Here is an 18,464-nt window from a genome sequence, read left to right on the forward strand (position 1 = left end):
AAATGACCTGATGGAACACAAAATTTTTCAATTAAAACTAATATAAAAGAATAGAATGAGAAAGAAAAAAGGGGAAATGATAAAGAAATACAAACTTTTGCTCACGCACCACAATTTTCACACAAAATTTAATACCCACTGATACTACTTTTTCAAAGAGTAAAAAAAAAAAAACCATAATTCGACAAATTGTTTAACACAAAAATTACTTATACCACACAGACAAAAGATATTTATATACATTTCTCATTCTTCTTACCTATAACTTGTGTTAGAAGTAAACCAAACCAAATAAAACCACCCTCTTCTTCTGTTACCTTACTGTTGGTAATTATCCTTTTACCACCTCCAAAAACATCCAGGTCTTTGGCACCAGCAAACAGCAACAGCAGCAGCCATTCATATTCTCATTAATATATTCCTTCGTTCATAATATGTACCTTGCTGGTTTGGTACACTTTAGTATCTTCCATTTAAAGGACTTATGAAAAAAATAGAAGAAAAAACCAGCAAAAAGAAAACAGTTCGTAAAAGGAAACAACAGCAATTAATCTCCTTATTCAGCAGTACCAAACAGAAAAAGCAGCGGTAGAAAATATAGAAAAATAGGGTACTTAGCAAACTAAAAAAGGACCATTCATAAAACCTTGCGCTAAAAGTTCTGTGTTTTGTTGTGTTTGTATATGTGTACTATACTGAACTAAAACAACTTAAAAATATTAATCGCACTTTTGCAGTCATAAATAACCATACTAAAGCACAGACAAGGACCTCTTTTTTTTCTTTCTCAACTTCAACTTTCCTCCAATACCTACCCTAGCGCCACCTATAACTACCTTCGTATAACTTCATTTGCACAAGAGTCTAGGCAGAAGTAGGTTCTTTACCCCTTTTTTTACTGTTTTGTTAGACTTTCTATTAAACTTGTGAACATTGCCAGCTGACACGCGTTCTTCAGAATGAAGTAAAAAGACTCAACTCATTTCTGAAGCAATAAAAAACTAGGTGAACAAAACTTACCTCTAACATACCTTTATACGCATAAAAACCTTTACGTATTTTGTAGGGAAAGGGTATAAAACTCCCAAGAAAAAACGGGTCATATAAAAGAGAGCTCCTCCTTGTAAACATTAATAAGGCAAATGATGAATTTTCATGTAAAAAAAAAAAAAAAAATATACCTACAAACCTAATTAGACCACGCGCGCGTTCCGCGAGACTTTTTAAGTGCGCGAGAAATGAATATAAAAAAGCTACAATTAAAACAAACTTTACTCAACTCGTTCTACCTTCTTTTAGAAAATTTTTTTTTTCTAAGTTTTTTTTTTTCAAGGACCTTTGTTTAACGATACTTTCAACAGATCATATAGAACAATATTCCTTCTTCTCTCTCTCTCTTTTATATGCCTAATTCAGCAACGTGTAACTATTTTTCATATCGTGCTTACTATTTTATGAAAGGTTTCATATCTCATAAAAAAAAAGAAAATAGAACCACATACAAAAGGACGACAAGAAGGATAATGAATTTTTATTACACACAAAGCAGCAGCCTATTCATAATACACAACACAAAGTATTCATGTTTTTTTTCCTTACACAAAACATTTCATTGAAATAAAAAACCTATAACTCTTTTGTACCTCTAACTCCAACTCATATCTCTTTGGCAGGACCTTCTCCTTTTCTTTCGAAAAAAAAAAAAAAAATGAAAGAAAATTCGTGAATCGTGACAAAACGCAACTCGTTGAAGCTAACAAAAGCTGATTATTTATTTACACCTTGAGAGAGAGCGAGTTTTTTGTGTATGTTACGGACATTGTAAGCTGGCACTTGTAGCTATTCAACACGCACCTTGAGTCGAGCCGTCCAAAAACGACTTGATCCTTCACACTCCTACGTTATCCACACCTCCCATTACTAACCTCCATCCCCTTATCAACCAACAACAGCAAAAAAAAAAGGATGAATACAACAAATTTGCTTTCTAACAACACCAACAAAAACGACACACAACACCAACAACACTAACAGCAAAAAAAGGATAATAATATTGCGTGTTTTCACACAGCTTAAACGAATGTTTACTGTCAACACGAAATTCTTTTGATATCGGTGCGTCGCATTCATCATTTGTTGTATGGGTTAGCAGGACTCCAGGACACACAACACCGACGACTGAGTGGGAGTGAAAGTTTTTAGGTAGAGAGATCTATTCGCATGTTATCAGACTGTGTGTTACATTCTTCTGACACAAAAGGACGTTATCCTCATAAAAATATGTTATCCTCGGTGAAAAAAAAATAAACTAAAATCCTTGCCGAAAATTGCTTTTTATATGTGTGCTACACACAGAAAAATTAATATACAATCTGCCTGCCGCTATTGCCACCCTTTTTTGAATGAAAATTTCCCGTCTTGGAGTAGTCTATGAGGCTTGGCTTTTTTTTTTTTTAACAAACGTGTTTGAGCCTCTAAGACGAGGACTTTAGAGAATATATCCCTCTATATTTTATTTATTTTTTTTTTTTTTTTGTTCTTTTCCAACACATGATGGGTGTGTGTATACTTGGAGGTTTTTATAGTAGGGCTAAGATAATATTTCATCAAGTTTTATGTGCCGAATTCACGTAAATAGTCACGATTTATTACAACAAAAAACAGCCTTTCTTGTTATAAATTTAAGCATACAGGAAGTGTTAAGTCCCTTTTGTATTTTGAGAAAGATATGCAGATAAGTTAACTTTCAAAGTTAAATTATTAATTTTTATTGGGCATTTTTGAAACTTCTTGACAAACAAAAGAAGACAAAATGAATATTTTATAAGAATTTTTGATAAAATGTGACTTTTTCTTCATCTGAGAAGCAGTATTTACAACATTTATTTTGAAATAATGTTTAACACTTGATGTGTATTAGGGTGCTAAGTATGTGTTTTAATAGTTCTAGGTGTATAATTTGAAGGAAAAAGTTGAAAATTTCTTCTGTTTCGAAAAGCCATTAATCACATTATATTCAATGAAAATTTGTTAATTTTGTCGCTGAAACAGTTATTGCTTTGATTTTTTTAATCTCAAAGAATAGAATTGTTTTGAACATTTATTTACTAAGTATTCAAGTGGGGTATCTCGATTAATGGTCTATTCCAACCAATTTCAGAACAAGTCCTTTTTATTCTTTAGCGGAAGAGTTGAGCCCCACAGGTGGATCACTTGTGTTAAGCAGATATGTGGGAGAGTTATTATCCCCTCGACATTGAGATCATAACATCGCCGGATAAAAGGAAGAAGTTATAGAGTGTTTTGAAACTTCTTGACAAAAGAAAGACAAAATGAATTTTTCATAAGAATTTTGTATAAAATATGACTTTTTCTTCATGTGAGAAAGTGTATTTTAAAAATTTATTTTCAAATAATGTTTAACGCCTCATGTGAATTGGAATGTTGGGTATGTGTTCTAATAGTTGATAGCTAAAATTTTTAAGAAAAAATTTGAAAATTTCTTCTGTTTCGGAAAAGCCATTTATTTGATTTTTTTTTCCGTGAAGTAAAAGAACTGTTTTTGAACATTTATTTACTAAAGATTCAGGCGGGCGGTCTCGGTTAATAGTATATTCTAGCCAGTTTCAGAGAAGTCCATTTTGTTCTTAAATGCGGATAAGTTTAGCTTCAAAGCTAAACCCCAAAGGTGGATCACTTATGTGAAACAGAAACGTGGAAAAGTTTTGATCACCTCGACATCGAGATAATAACAGTGCAGAAGAAAAAGAAGAAGAATAGGGTGTTTTGAAACTTATTGACAAAAAAAAAAAGATAAAATGAATTTTTTATAAATTTTTTTGATAAAATATAACTTTTTCATCATCTGAGAAACAGTATTTTAAATAATTATTTTGAAATAATGTTTAATGCCTCATGTGAATTGGGGTGTTAGGTAAGAGCCTTAATAGTTCTGTGTTCAAATTTTGAAAGAAAAAGTTGAAAATTTCTTCTGTTTTGAAAAAGAAATTAATTACTTGATATTCAATGAAATTTTATTAGTTTTGTTTCTAAAGAAGTTATTGATTTGATTTTTTTTTGTCTAAGAATAGAACAGCTTTTGAAAACTTATTTACACAGGCGGGCGATCTCAGTTAATAGTCAATTCTCGCCAGTTTCAACGTAAGTCCTTTTTATTCTTCAGCAAGATGCGGATAAGTTAGCTTCAATGTTGAATTCCACAGGTGGATCACTTATGTGAAGCAGACACTTGGGAGAGTTATGATCCCCTTGACAACGGGATCATAAAAGCACCAAATAAAAGAAGAAAATACAGGGTGTTTTGAAAAATCTTGACCATACAAGACAAAATGAATTATTTATAAAATTTTTTTGATAAAATGTGACTTTTTCTTCATCTGAGAAACAGTATTTTAAACATTTATTTTGAAATAATGTTTAACGCCTCATGTGAATTGGAATGTTGGGTATGTGTTCTAATAGTTTATAGCTTAAATTTTGAAGAATAAATTTGAAAATTTCTTCTGTTTCGGAAAAGCCATATATTACATGATTTTCAATGAAATTTTCAAATTAATTTATTGCTGGTGTTGTGTCTGTCACTGAAAGTGTAATTGATTAATTTTTGCTGTCACTGAAACAGGATAATTTTATTGAGCATTCATTTACTAAGGACCTCAACTAGTAGTCCTTTGTAGGAAGCTCTTATTAATATTGTGCTATTTATTTTTTACTTTGATCGGAATTCTTCTTCGAAATCGAACTTTTCAGCTGATTTGGTTGATTTGTAGCCTTTGTTAACTAAATATCGAGTTTGAGGTAAATTCACTACCTACCATAATTGTGAATTAAGTAGGTTAGTTAAGTAGGTTTAAGTAGGTTTTTTTTTATTTTTGTAAATTTTTTACTGAACGCAATTATTTTCGCATTGGAAATAAAAAAAAAACTCTAAACTTAGCCCGATTCTGGTTTATATAGCCTAGGTAAGACTTTATAAGTTTGATTAATGAAAAATTTAAGCTTAAAGCTGGACATTCTACTATTGGCTATGTAAAAGGAAATTTAAATGTATCCCTACCTTTGAACCTTTCTGAGTTAGAATGCTGCAAAGTTTCGTCGGACTCGATGAAATTTAAGTGAAATTGTAGACAAAATCAACTCACATAATGTAGGTAGGTAACTGCAATAAATTCAAATACTTAGTTGTTCTATGAAAGTGTAGGGAATATGCTGTACCTATACTTAGTTGATGTTATCTTTATTAAATTTTAACTCTTGATAACAAGAAATTGCTTTTTATTCCAAAGACCCCATTTGTACATAATTCAAGATTTATAAACAAAACAAAAAAAGGACATAAAATTAAGATTATAACTTAGTGACTTAGGACATTGTCCCAAAAATAAACCTAAATGACTACTTTGTATAAGTTGGTCGATAGCTCGTAGTTCTTCATTAAAATGCAAAAACAAAAAAAAAACACACAACTCAAACAAACTTTCCAGACAAAAGCCTGAAGTAGTACGTTGATACCTTCCTTCCTACAAAAAATAAAATAAAAAATGCAATAAACCCGCCATGTTTACCCGGTTAATTAAAGAAAAGCAATCCAAAGGTAAGAGCAGACGAGGAAAAAAAAACAGGGAGAAAATTGCTAAATTTTCGGCGGGCCAGCAGTTCTATATTGGTATTATTATCCTTAAACAAACTTTTACTACGTGTGTAGGATACTACTTATTGTACACCTACATACCAAGGCTACCCCTACACGATAGGGTGGTATAGATTCGAAAATGAACCATTTTTCCACGCCCGTCAACATTATTATCGCCACAACCACATCGCCACTATGAGGGTATAGCAAAAAAAAAAATAAAAGGCTTCAAAAAAGTTTTCTTCTTGAAGTTTGATGATAATAATGAACCCCACCACACCGATTGCTGTGGTATGTAGGTGGTTTTACTTAACACACAAAGAAATGGAAAAAATTGCGCGAGGGGAGTATAAAATTTCGAAAAATACAAAAAAAAAAACAACAATAATAACAACAAACCCAGTAACAAACAACAAAAGTAATTAACCATCGATTTAAGGGGGTAATTGCGTTGTGATTGTGTGTCGGTGTGTGTTGCTGGTAAGGTAAGCCAACGGTACAGTTCATATATCCTTATAGGAAGTCGGCCACCCCGCAGCACGAAAACGACAACAAGAACATCGTGATAACAACTTTACCACATAAAGTTGTTTTACTCATTTTTTTTTTTTATTTCTCATCTTACTTTTTGCCTTCTTCTTCATCTTCAAGAGAGATGCAGGAGAGTTTTTTATGTATATATATATTTTTTTTTTTATTTTTGAAACGAAATGGAACAAAAATCTCAAAGGATAGGAGTTAAATTAGCAGAAAAGTTCCCCCCCAAAGACCCCATCAGCTTATCAGCATGAATCCGCATGGCCTGCTTCCCGGTATTATACCGGTGATGAAGGGTACAAGCATTAAGCAACTTTCTATTCCTTCGTTATTTTTTTTTTTTGCTTCTCTTTCGTCCTTTTTGGTGTTTCTGAGTTTTTACGGTTTAAACTAAATGCTGATCCAAGGATTTTTTTTTTCTTTCGAATCCCCCCATTTTTAAACTTTTAAACTCTGCGAAAATGCAATGGCACACAGCTAGAGAATAGAACAATGAGGCGGCGAGACACCCTTTGAAGTACAAATAATGGAGTTAAAAGAAAAAGAAAAAAACGAAGTTTGTTTTCTGGAAGAAAACAACAACAACTGAAAAAAAGGGACGAATTTTTTTTTTTTCGTTGGGGAGCAGAAAAGGTTCAGACACGTAGGAACTTCCAATTTTTCGGAATAAACCACTGGGTAAAGAAACGAAATGATGAGGTACAATTGAATAGGTTCTAACTCATTCTTGGGAGGGTTTTTTTTTTTAAACTTTGTTGTTTAAAAATTCAAAAAAAAAAACAATTGCTGGTATTTGACACATGATTCGCGCCTGTACCAAATGTACAAGTTGTAGGTACAAATGGCAAATGATGGTTTTTGATATGCAATCGTGCAGAAAGAATCATTTTAGAAAGCTCACAAGTTTTATTTGAAAGAAAGGGGAAAAGAAAAAAGATGAGTTTAAGTTAAAGGTATTTCTTTCATGTTTAAAAGTTGAACGATCGAAAAAGTCACTTTGTGGAGTCTCAACTACAAAATAGTTTTTTTTTTCTACCTAAAAACAGTATTTCGAAAAACAAATCATTGACATATTTTCCTGTCAAACTGCATTAAAGGCTTCAAAAACTAAAAGACCCTTCATATTCGGTTTCTCGAAGAACTTTTAACTTCTTACTTCTTCTTACTTACTTCTTAATGAGTTTTATTTTGTTTAATCTTTATAGAGAAGTTAATAGGTAGCTGATGTGAATTATAATAAGAGGAAAATAATGCTAGAAAAAAATACTAAAATTTTTTTTATACACTTTAGTTAGAGGTTCTGGGTTTCAATCCAGCCCATACTTTCTTGTTTTTTTTTTATGGGGTTCAGTAGTGTACATTAGCTTGCGAGGAATAAAGAAATTTACAATTTTGGAGACAAGCCGGCAAGTGAAATAACTCGATTTCGAGTCCCAGTGGAAAAGCAGGTTAGTAAACAAATGTCTTCAAATATAATGTTTTATAAGATTTCGTGAGAGAAAAAAAAAAAATAAATGATACAATTTTTTTGACTAAGTTAACATTAAAAGTTTTTATTTATTAAGCCATAAGTATTAAAAAAAATCATGTGTGCAATTCACACGTGGCAGAAGTGAAACCTTAAAAACTAATTTTTCTTGAAAAAAAATCGAAAAAATCTATCTTTTATTTCTTCCATCACCTATAAATTCATTTTTTTATAAAGACAACCAATAATGAATTTTAGATCATCTGAAAGCTTATTTATTTATCTTTTTTATGACGCTTCAATCATATTTCTACGATGCGTACAAAAAAAGTAAGAATTTTTTAAAGCCAACCATCCTACACTGGACGCTGGTCTTCGTCAACAAATCTCCACAGGTGTTTTGAAGTATTTTTCAAGTTATTCAATTTAACATTGTGTAACTTGTAGAGCACGCACCGTTATGTGTGATATATCAAATTAAAGGTATTATTATAAGCATGTACCAAAATATACTGTTGTAGATATTTTTGGGTTGCTGAACTCGAATCTGCAATCAGAAAAATTCTATTAGCCTCCGTTATAAAATGCAAAAAAAGGGTTTTTTTAGAACGGTTATATTTAAAGAAGACAAGCTAATAGAATTTTTCTGATTGTGGATTCGAGTTCAGCAACCCAAAAAGATCTAGAAAAGTATATTTTGGTTCTTGTGGCAAAAAAAAAAGTTAAATTTTGTTGACCAGTGTAATTTAACAAACAGTTCCAAGCAAATTGCTTCATACATAAGTGACAAAAAATAAAGGATTAAAGGAAATTCATAACTTGTTCATATTTTTCAAATAGCAAATATCGTTCGTAAAAGTGGTAATATCGGTCTCCATTTTTTCAATTTTCTGATGGTAAACATCATTAGATTTTTCTCAGCTTTGCTTTCCTTTTTATTTATTATTTTGTATTAAATTTTCAAACTCAAAACTTAAAACTTGATTTCTCATTTGAAAAATAATAATTAAAATCATTGGAGGAAGTTTTTTTATATTTACGAATGATCATTGTACATGTACATAAAGGTTTTAAAAAAAAGTATGTATGATGTTCTTAAGAAAAATATTAGCTAACAAACAAAAAAATTTTGATTTTTCAATAAAATAATTAATTTTTCTTTGAATGAATTTTCTTTATAATTCCTTGTTTTGATATCAAGGTAAACGTTTCTATGAGTAACATTTTCGTTGAAATCAATTAATTCGGCTACAAAATAGTCAGATATAAAAAAAAAAACGGTTCTGCTGTTAAATAGTATTTGTTTTTTAATCAAAATTGCAAGAGCTATTTTTTGGCTTTTATTTTATATGATTTTAAAATTGTGAAGCCTTAAATTAATCTTTTGATATATCCTTGAAAGCTCTTAAAAGAAGCTGGTTTCTTTATTCCCATTGTTCATTATTGAGAAGCTTTTCAAAAAATAAGCTGAAAAATTAAAGAAAATTTTATTTCCCTACCACTGTATTCTTGTTCTCCATACAAAGTATTTAAAATTTTGAATACAAAACTCAGAGAATGTGCAAATACGGGACAAAAACGGGATAGTTTGCAAAATACGGGACACTTCTTATACGTCCCGGTTTTCTAAAATAAAAACCTGGGACAAGCTATAGAAATACGGGACAGTCCCGGGTAAACCGGGACGGATGGTCACCGTAACTATAAGGGACATTAGTGGCTTTGCAGAACTCTTATTTTTAGTTTTTAAAAAATTAACAATTATTAAAAATTCACAAAATTTATAAGATTTTTTTATTTTAAATTGGATTAGATTTTAAAAAATCTGAACTGCGAGAGCAACTTTGGACTACATGGTCATCAGTACCAAAAGAAGAATTAATTTTTCTTTGAACCATAGGTATACCGAGTATTTAACTTGATTTTTCCAAAAAATAGAAAAAAAAGGAAAATATGTACCAAATCAATACAGTAACAGTTCGTTGTTATTTAAGATTTTTTAAAATATAAGTGGTATATTTTATAATTTTATAAAATTTAAAAAAAATCCATAAGATTTATTTAATTATTTTTAACCTTTTGTTCCTGAAATCAAAATGTATAGAAATTCTAAGAAAATTTTATTCAAACTAAATTTAATTTACCTTTAAGGGAGGTTTATAAATGTTAATAAGAACCTACTTATTTATAGGATAAGTGGGTGTATCTTAACTTTTATTTAGTCTAAGAACAACTTTCAAAAAGTAACCTACCTATTTAAAATTAATTTTTTTTTCTCATAAATTTATCAAGTTAAAAAAATTTAAGAAACAAAAAAATTTCCTACAGATTTCTTTTACATTTTACCAACCTACTATTTTGCCTTAAAAATACTCCGAAGAGTTTCCTACTTCCCCATTCTTCGTTTTTTCCCTTTTATTTCCTTTAGTAATATCGTCAAAAAAACTTTGAAATTGTAATTCCCAAAGACTACTGTTTTTAAAGCTCCACTAACTATGAAAACTTTGTTATAATAGTAGAAATAAAAGGAAAAACAAAACTATAAATAGGTACAAACTCCGTCTTGAATATCCTTCAACAACCCTCTGCACTATTTACAGTTGGAACAATTAAAATTTTCCTAGAATTTCTTCTTTAAGAAATTATTTATTTTTCTTTTTCCTTTTTTGCAGTAAATTGTATCAATTTATAAGAATTTACCCAAATTAAAAAAAAGTTCAATTCAAATAAAACTAAAACGAAAAAGTAGAAGAAGAACAACAACAAAAAAAACTAAGTAAACGAAAGTAAAAAAAAAGAAAGAAAACGTCAAAGTCATATCCTTTTTCCATTTCTTCTTCTTTTTTACAACATCCCTTAATCTTCTTCTAAGTTGCTCCTTTGTGTCCAGTTAAAGTGCAAAACCGTTTTATTATTATCATTGTCGCCAAGTGGGACCCATAGCATAGGGATAGAACGAAGAAGAATAAGACCACAAAAAGTCACAAGACAAAAAAAAAATAAAAACGAAGAAAAATTCATATAAAAATGTTCTTCTCTGTCTGTTTGTCTTTCCTCTTTCTATATGTCTTCTTCTTTTCTAACTTCATCTTGATCCTAGCACTCACTAAGGAGTTGTCCTCCCTCTCAAACCCATAAATGATAAACCATATTCGACAAATAAAAAAGTTACAAAATCACAGAAAATCAAAAAAAAAAAATATATATCCAAACAAGGATCAAGGACTCTTCTCATATAGTTAAAGTTGTCTCCCTACAAAACACTTACCTCTGTGATGTCTTATATGATGGCCACTGGAGGCTCCACAACACGGCTGTTCATAGTACAGGTTCCAAGTATTTTCGTAATCCGAATAAACGTTATCCACAAATGTTACCACGAGCAGTGCACACAAATTGATCACGTATTTACACATTTTCACAAGGATATCTCTTTCTTTCAAGGTATTCCTATTTTACTGATTTTTTTTTTTATTTCTTCTTTTGTTGTTATATATTTTTTTTTTTATCTTTATTTGTAGGTATATGTATGAAGATAATAAAGATATATTTTTATCTTTTCACTTTAGTATTGACGAGCTGACGAAGTATTGAAGCAGCTTTAGGGCACGCACATTCAACGACAAGGACGATGACAAAATAAAATAATAAAACACAAAAACCACTTTAACGCTTTAGTTTTGATTTTATTGCAACAACGGCAGAGATAAGTATAAAATAAAAAAAATAATACCGAAATAAAAAATCAAAATCAAAAAATCCTTCGACAAGGATCTAAGGGCATTTACATTTTTTTCCTCTTCAACTTTAATTCACAATTTTATTTTTTATATTTTTTGTTTATTTTTTTGAAATTTTCTTTTAAAAACGAAAAATAAGAAAAATCAAAATTTAACAAATTCACATTGAGCATTTAGTTTTTTTTTTTTATATATCTCAGTTTGTTTTTTCTTATTTGAATTATCCTTTTACGATTTTCGAAACGAAGACAAATCTTAAGGACGGCAACAACATCGATTTGCACATGCAATAAAATATTTTTTTTTGAAAAATTTTTTATTTCTCTGTCCGTAAAATATCCTTGCACTTCCGTATCCGCAAACGAACTGAGTAAATTCTCGCACAGACGTTTGTTATTAAACACCTTGTTTCACAAAAATTTTCCTTCCAAATTCAATGGATGATGATGATGATAATTCGAAAAGGACATTATCCTTTTACGCGGGATGTGTTCAGTAAGTATTGGGCGAGCTTCTATTGCGCAAGTTTGATACTTATTTTTTTCTCTCAATCTCTCTCTCTCTTTTAGTCGGTTTTGTGGAGTTATCGTCCTTCCAAGTGAACAGGTGCAAAAAATGAGAGAAAACTGCTAGAATAACGGGAATAACTGGAATATCCTTATAAATTCATCCAGAAAATTTGTTTCCTATAAAAAAAAAAATAATAAAAATAAGTGAAGGAACAAATTGTAAGAGAGAGAGATTTTGCGCATAAAAGTATACTTTGGGAAATTTATAAAATAAATTTTCAAGGGTGCATCCTGGAATTATAAGAAATGAAAATATAAATAAAAAAATAATAATAAAAGAAGTTTTTTTTTTTTCTATACAATTTTCATACTATTCCGCAGAAAGCACGAACAAAAGCGTGGCGGTAATTTTGTGCAATTTTCATACCGCTGCCGGGGAGAGGGGGGATGCAAATTAAAGAGTGAATAGAAAAAAAAAATAATTCATACACACAAAAAACTACAACGAGAATGTACATATTTAAGAAGTTTTGTATAGAAGGAAACATGATTTTTGTTTTTTTATTTTTATTTCTTCTTTTGTATGAAAATGGTCCTTGGACTTAGGCAGGCCGGGCAGGAGCAAATGAGGATAAAGTTTATGTTGAGTTTATCTAAGCAGGACAAGCTAAATGGATCAAGGAAACATTTAAATAGCACTAAATTGGGTGGAATTTTCTTTTTTTTTTCTTCTATCTCTTTTGATTTTTTTTTTTTGTAGAACACCTACTGTACTACATCACAAGAAAAATAAAAAAAAACAGCAGGTAGATATTCATGATTATCTCTCTTCTGGCAGGACCATACAAAAGAACACAACTACTAAAAAAAATTATATAAATGAGTGAGCAATAAAAGTATTTTATAAAAGAAGTACTACGATTCTAATGCTGGTGGGTAATTGCATAATAAGCTAGTTTCGGACTTATGGAGATACTAACAAAAAAAAAAAAATGTGGGTATGCTTTTTAGTTTATTAAAAAAGAAGACAACAACTTTTATCTAACCTAAATACATGGATTTGAGAGGTAATTGTAACAAGAGCATATTTTTGGAGGAAAATCTTCTGGAAGAAGGCAAGGATAACAGTTTTTATGACAATTTTTTGTTTTTTGTAGGTATCTCAATTAGATGTAATAGGAACCTTTTACAGGAAAAGGCTATTTAAAGGTCATGTTTTGTTTAGCTAGTAGGTATTTATTGGGATAGGAAACAGGGAATATTATGGCAAATACATTGTATAATTTATTTTGATAATTTGATCTTTAAAAGCAATTTTAGAGCTTTTTATTTCTTAGAGACTATAAATATTGATGTAAACATATTGTTTAAATTAAATGCATTATGTTTTGAAACATCGTACATCACTTCTAGCTTATTAATAGCCCTTTTTTCGTCCATGAATAAGAATTAAGCATGACAGTTTTCTAGGGATCTAATTAAAATGTTCATAAGTAACATAAAATTACTTATGTCTTTTCAGTTAAAATCAAGCCTTTCAGCAAGAAAAATCAGCTATTTCAATATTTTTAAACCCATATGATAAGAAAAGAAATTAGTGAGATCATCCCCAAAATTTGAAAGAAGAAAGAATATATACATATATAAAAAATGGAGCTTCTAGAAAGAAACTAATATAATTTTTGGGCTTAATGAACGTAAATCCATAAATTTTTTTTCATTTAAACCTTTTTTAGAACTTTAAAAAGTTGAAAATTATTGACCAGTGGAATTATTTTAATAAAGAATTTCACAGATTTTCCGAAATAAAAAAAATTATTTTTCACACAAATCCATGTTCTAATAGCTTGAATTTCATTGAAATTTTTCTGGAAAATGCTTCAGGAAAATGGAGCATTTAATTCAAAATTAATCGAGTAATTAATTTATTCATGGTGATTTTTTTTGAAGAACAATATTCAAGTTAGCAGAACAGTGATTTCCATAGAAAATTAAATTAAAAAAAGACTATTTTTCTTGAAAAATCATAAAGTTTGATATTATTTTAATGTGATATTGTTTAAAACTCTCCCATTTAATAGCATTTTTGCATCAGTGACAGAAACATATTTTATAATCAAATTTTAGTTACACAATAAACAAAAGAGAATAAAAAAAATAGTACGATTAAAAGTACGGTAAATCTATACCTGAAAAAATTGGTCCCGCAACACCGTTTTTTCATCTTTTCTCCTAAACGCTGAACTCTATTTCTACGAGTTTTTCAAAATTTTCGAAAACGGTATATAAAAAAAATACATCAATGAGATGAACTAAATAAAAAAAAATCATTAGCCCTGTTTTATTGGAAACTTAAAAAATAAAAATTAACTCAAATGGAACCGGAGTTATAATTTTTTTACAAAATATTTTTCAAACCAAAAATGTACAATTTCTCAAATTTACTAACTATTCTTTTTCATACCAAAAAATTTGAAAATATGCATATGAGTCATTTCAACGTCACGAGTGGGACATACAAGGAATTAAAATAGATTTTCATATGCCAACATGAAACAAAAATTTTCCAAATTTAAACTTTGAGCCTGATTATCTCAAAAGCTCTTTCTTGATTTTTTTTAAATTTATGTAAAAAATAATATTTGTTTTCAAAATATTTGACTTTTGGACGAAATTTAGTCAACATTTCAAAACCCTCCTTAATTTTCTTGTTCAATCAAAGGATGCAAGCTCGATGTCGCCGGCAAGAAGTAGCCGTATCGAACTTTAAAAGAAAAGAAGAAAGCTGAATGAATAAGTTATCCGATCCAATAAAAGTTTAAGTTGGAAAATTTTTTTCCAAGTTCATAGACAAAAAAGAAAAGAAACCGGAAAAAAAATTTCGAAAAAATGTTCGTATTTAATAGGATTGAGCACAACACGTTGCTTGTAAATTGTTTTCATTGTAAGACCTCAAATCTAGATAGTTCGAGCTTTAAAACGTTTTTAGAAAAGGTCGGTTAAGAACGTAATAGAAGGAAAGTCTCAGATTTTTTCATCTACTATGTATCAATTAGTAATGGGAACTATCGAATGATTTGAACTATCGATAGTTAGTAACTGAAAGATTTGAACTATCGAATAGTTCATTCATTCATTTATTCATTCGAACAAAAACTATCGAATAAATTTACCGAATAAAAACTATCGAATAAACTATCGGATAAAAACTATTCAAATGAAAAAACTATCGTTTAGAAAACTATTCTAATTGAAACACTATCGAATAAAAAAACTATTCGAATGAATAAACTATCGAATAAAAATAAACTATTCGAATGAAAAAACTATCGAATAAAAAACTATTCAAATGAAAAAACTATCGTTTTAGAAAACTATTCTAATGAAAAAACTATCGAATAAAAAAACAATTCGAATGAATAAACTATCGAATAAAAATACTATTCAAATGAAAAAACTATCGTTTAAGCAAACTATTCGAATGAAAAACCTATCGAATAAAAAACTATCGAATGAAAAAACTAATCGAATAAAAAAACTATTCGAATGAAAATAGTAAATAAATGAATGATTTAAAACTATCCAATGATTAAATATTTAACAACAATCGATAGTTTGATAGTTTTTATTCGATAGTACCCATCACTATGCATCATTAGAAGAAACTTCTTTCTTTCCCTTAGTAAAATTCATTCGAATGCCAAAATTACCTAAGTAACCAAATAAAGACATATTGTTATTTCTAGAAAAAAAATGATAATTCCTCAGAAAACCATCTGGTCAAAATACGCCCACGTCCGCAAAACCACCACCGCCCATCTAATACAATAACACCATTAAAGAAATAATCACCTTGTACCTCTCATTGTATTATATTTCAAAACCCTCTTTATGCATGTTTTTGGTTAAAATTTTGGTTTTTCTCAAAAACCACTTTTACTGCCAGTTACAGAGACAGGACTTTTCTATATTGAACCCTCGTTTTTCTTCAACTGATTGCACTTTGCACGTAGGTATTATGTTGTATTTTATCTTTTTGATGTTTTGCAAATAACAAACAACAACAACAAAATACAAAAAATGATGACTGTCTGCAGTTATTTTATAGAGAATATCCTGTGTCAGCAACAGCAGCAGTCAAGCGATATAATCCTTTTCTTTCAAGAAGGGCTTAACAACAACTAACTGACGAACAGCCAACATAACCCATCGCCATTTAGTCAGTATAGATCTATAAGCTGACTCAATACCATCATCAGCTAGTATAGAGTATATAGACCCTGTGTCAGAAAAGCCAACTCTTTTGAATTAACTTACTTGCTGCTGTTGGATATTTTTTTTTCTTTTTACTTCTTCATTCATTCATGCACAATCAATTCACCCGTCAAGGATACAATGCAATACAAATACAAGATACAACCCCTTTTCGAATCATTCTCCTCCTTCAAAACATATGATGATGATGATGGTTTAACATAAACCCATTTATTTCGGACTAACACTCAATTTTTATCCTTACCCAACTCTGTCTAACATGAAAATAGAAAAAAAATACTCCCAATTTCTGCACTGCAAAGTATACAAAACACATCACATTAATAGTAAGAGTAATCCAGGAATACCAAATACGTGTGTTATACTCTAGAACAGCAGCCAGCAACTCAGCCAGCAATCGAATAAATGCGGATGAAAAGGATATATATCCTTTCCCTCTCGAGATCATCGATGTGAGAATCCTAAAACAACTCTGCGGATGCAATTTTCTATAATATTCAAGGCTAGCTAGAAATATACTACACAGAACAGAGACCACCCTTAATTTCAAATAACTCTTCGTTTGAAGGACGAAGAGGTAAAATAAAAAAAAATAAAAAACAACTACCAGATATCAGTCTGCATAGGGAATAAAAATGCAGGCAACAACAAGTAAAATTATATAAAAAAAATTAAAATAAGGAACAAAAAAAAAAAAACATTTTAATGGTTGTTTGTTTACCCAAAGGATAAGCCTGCGTCTGGTTGTGGAAATTAAACCATTTCTAACCCCCCTGTTCGGCGGCGATGATGGTAGACAACACAAACCACCACCCTCTGTGTTTGGATGCACAATGCAATCAAGTCTCTGTGTCTATATATACTGACAGGGAAGGACTAAAAAATACTACATATAGAAGACTCGTTCTCTGTTGATAAGTGTAACGTTAAAATTATCCTTGTTGATTAGATTCACTGTTTTACTATATAAGAGGGGTGGATTAGTGGTTGAGTGTTAACTCAAACTCTTAGCAGGTTGTTTCTTGTTGTTATTTTAACAAACAACTATAATATCCCAGTGGTACGTCTATTCCAAAAAAAAAATTAGGCACCATTGCACTTCTCTATTTTGTTGATGGTAGATTCAAGTTCAGGATATTTTCTCATTTACCCGAGGACGTCATGGTGCTTCTTGCCATTGAGATTTTACTACAAAGCGACCTTAGCCTGACCCAGGGTCGTATTGACCCATCTTTTTATCTGATGAACATTTTGGGCCAAGTAGGTTTAAGCGCTCAATTCGAACTACCAGTTTTATGGGATATGATTTGAATTGTGAAAATCCCAGTAGGGCATTAAGTGATTTGTTTAATATTTTATTTCGATATTTAAATAAAATAATAACATACTTCTTTCAAAACTGTTTCTTCGCGAAGAGCGCATTCACCGCTTAGGTGAAACTTAAATCTGAATATTTTGTAAAAATATCAATTCAAAAAAAAAAAAAAATAATAATTAAAAATGAAATATTTAGGAATTGCAGATAAGAAAAAATTGAATTAAAAAAAATTTTGCAACTGAAAAAATATTTGTTGACCCTAAAAACTTTTAACATTAACAAAATAAAAAAAATTCAAAGAAAAATGTGTGCATTAATTTTTTTTTATATTCCAATTCGAATACTGCCAAGAGTGTTTTGAAGATTTCCTCCTGTCAAAAAAAAAAAAAAAATATTTGTCGAAATTGTGATGATTTTAACTATTTGGCGATATATTAGGTTCAATATTAAAGTTGAAATATCTAATATATGGTCAAATAGCCAAAATTATAAGAAAATCAACAAATATTAAAAAAAAATATTTAATGCACACATTTTGCATTCAATTTTTTTTTTCAATGCAAAATATTTTCTATTTGCAATAAGATTTTTTTCAATGCAAAATGTTTGTATTTGCAAAAAATATTTTTTTTAAATTGTAATGGAAAATAATAATGGAAATTTTGCACAAATAGAGACCTAGGTATGTCTATGTATCTATCAAATGAAAAAATATACCTATAAATAAAAAAAAAATCATGTGTGCAATTCACATGTGGTTGAATTGAAACCTTAAAAATCATTTTAAAAAAATCGAAAAAATATAACTTTTTCTTATTCCATCCCTTTTTGTATATCACAACCTACAATAAATTTTATACAATCTGAAAGCTTATTGTTTCAGGTCAAAATATTTATATCGACCATGTCTATACAACATCTACAAAAGGAGCTAGAATTTTTTTAACGCAATTAGTTTTCATAA

The 18,464-nt window shown here is 29.7% G+C and overlaps 1 protein-coding gene across 1 annotated transcript in view; it reads right to left on the reverse strand.

Moving 5' to 3' along the window:
* LOC129912661 (semaphorin-2A-like) overlaps positions 1-18,464 on the reverse strand; it is a 157,529-nt gene that overhangs the window by 110,294 nt on the left and 28,771 nt on the right. The window contains exon 2 of the mRNA XM_055991012.1: positions 10,927-12,084. Coding sequence (XP_055846987.1) covers positions 10,927-11,074 — 148 coding nt within the window. The 5' untranslated portion in view covers positions 11,075-12,084. The remainder of the gene's footprint in view (positions 1-10,926; positions 12,085-18,464) is intronic.

Source organism: Episyrphus balteatus, chromosome 1 (genome assembly GCF_945859705.1).
Source record: "Episyrphus balteatus chromosome 1, idEpiBalt1.1, whole genome shotgun sequence".
Lineage (NCBI taxonomy): Eukaryota > Metazoa > Arthropoda > Insecta > Diptera > Syrphidae > Episyrphus > Episyrphus balteatus.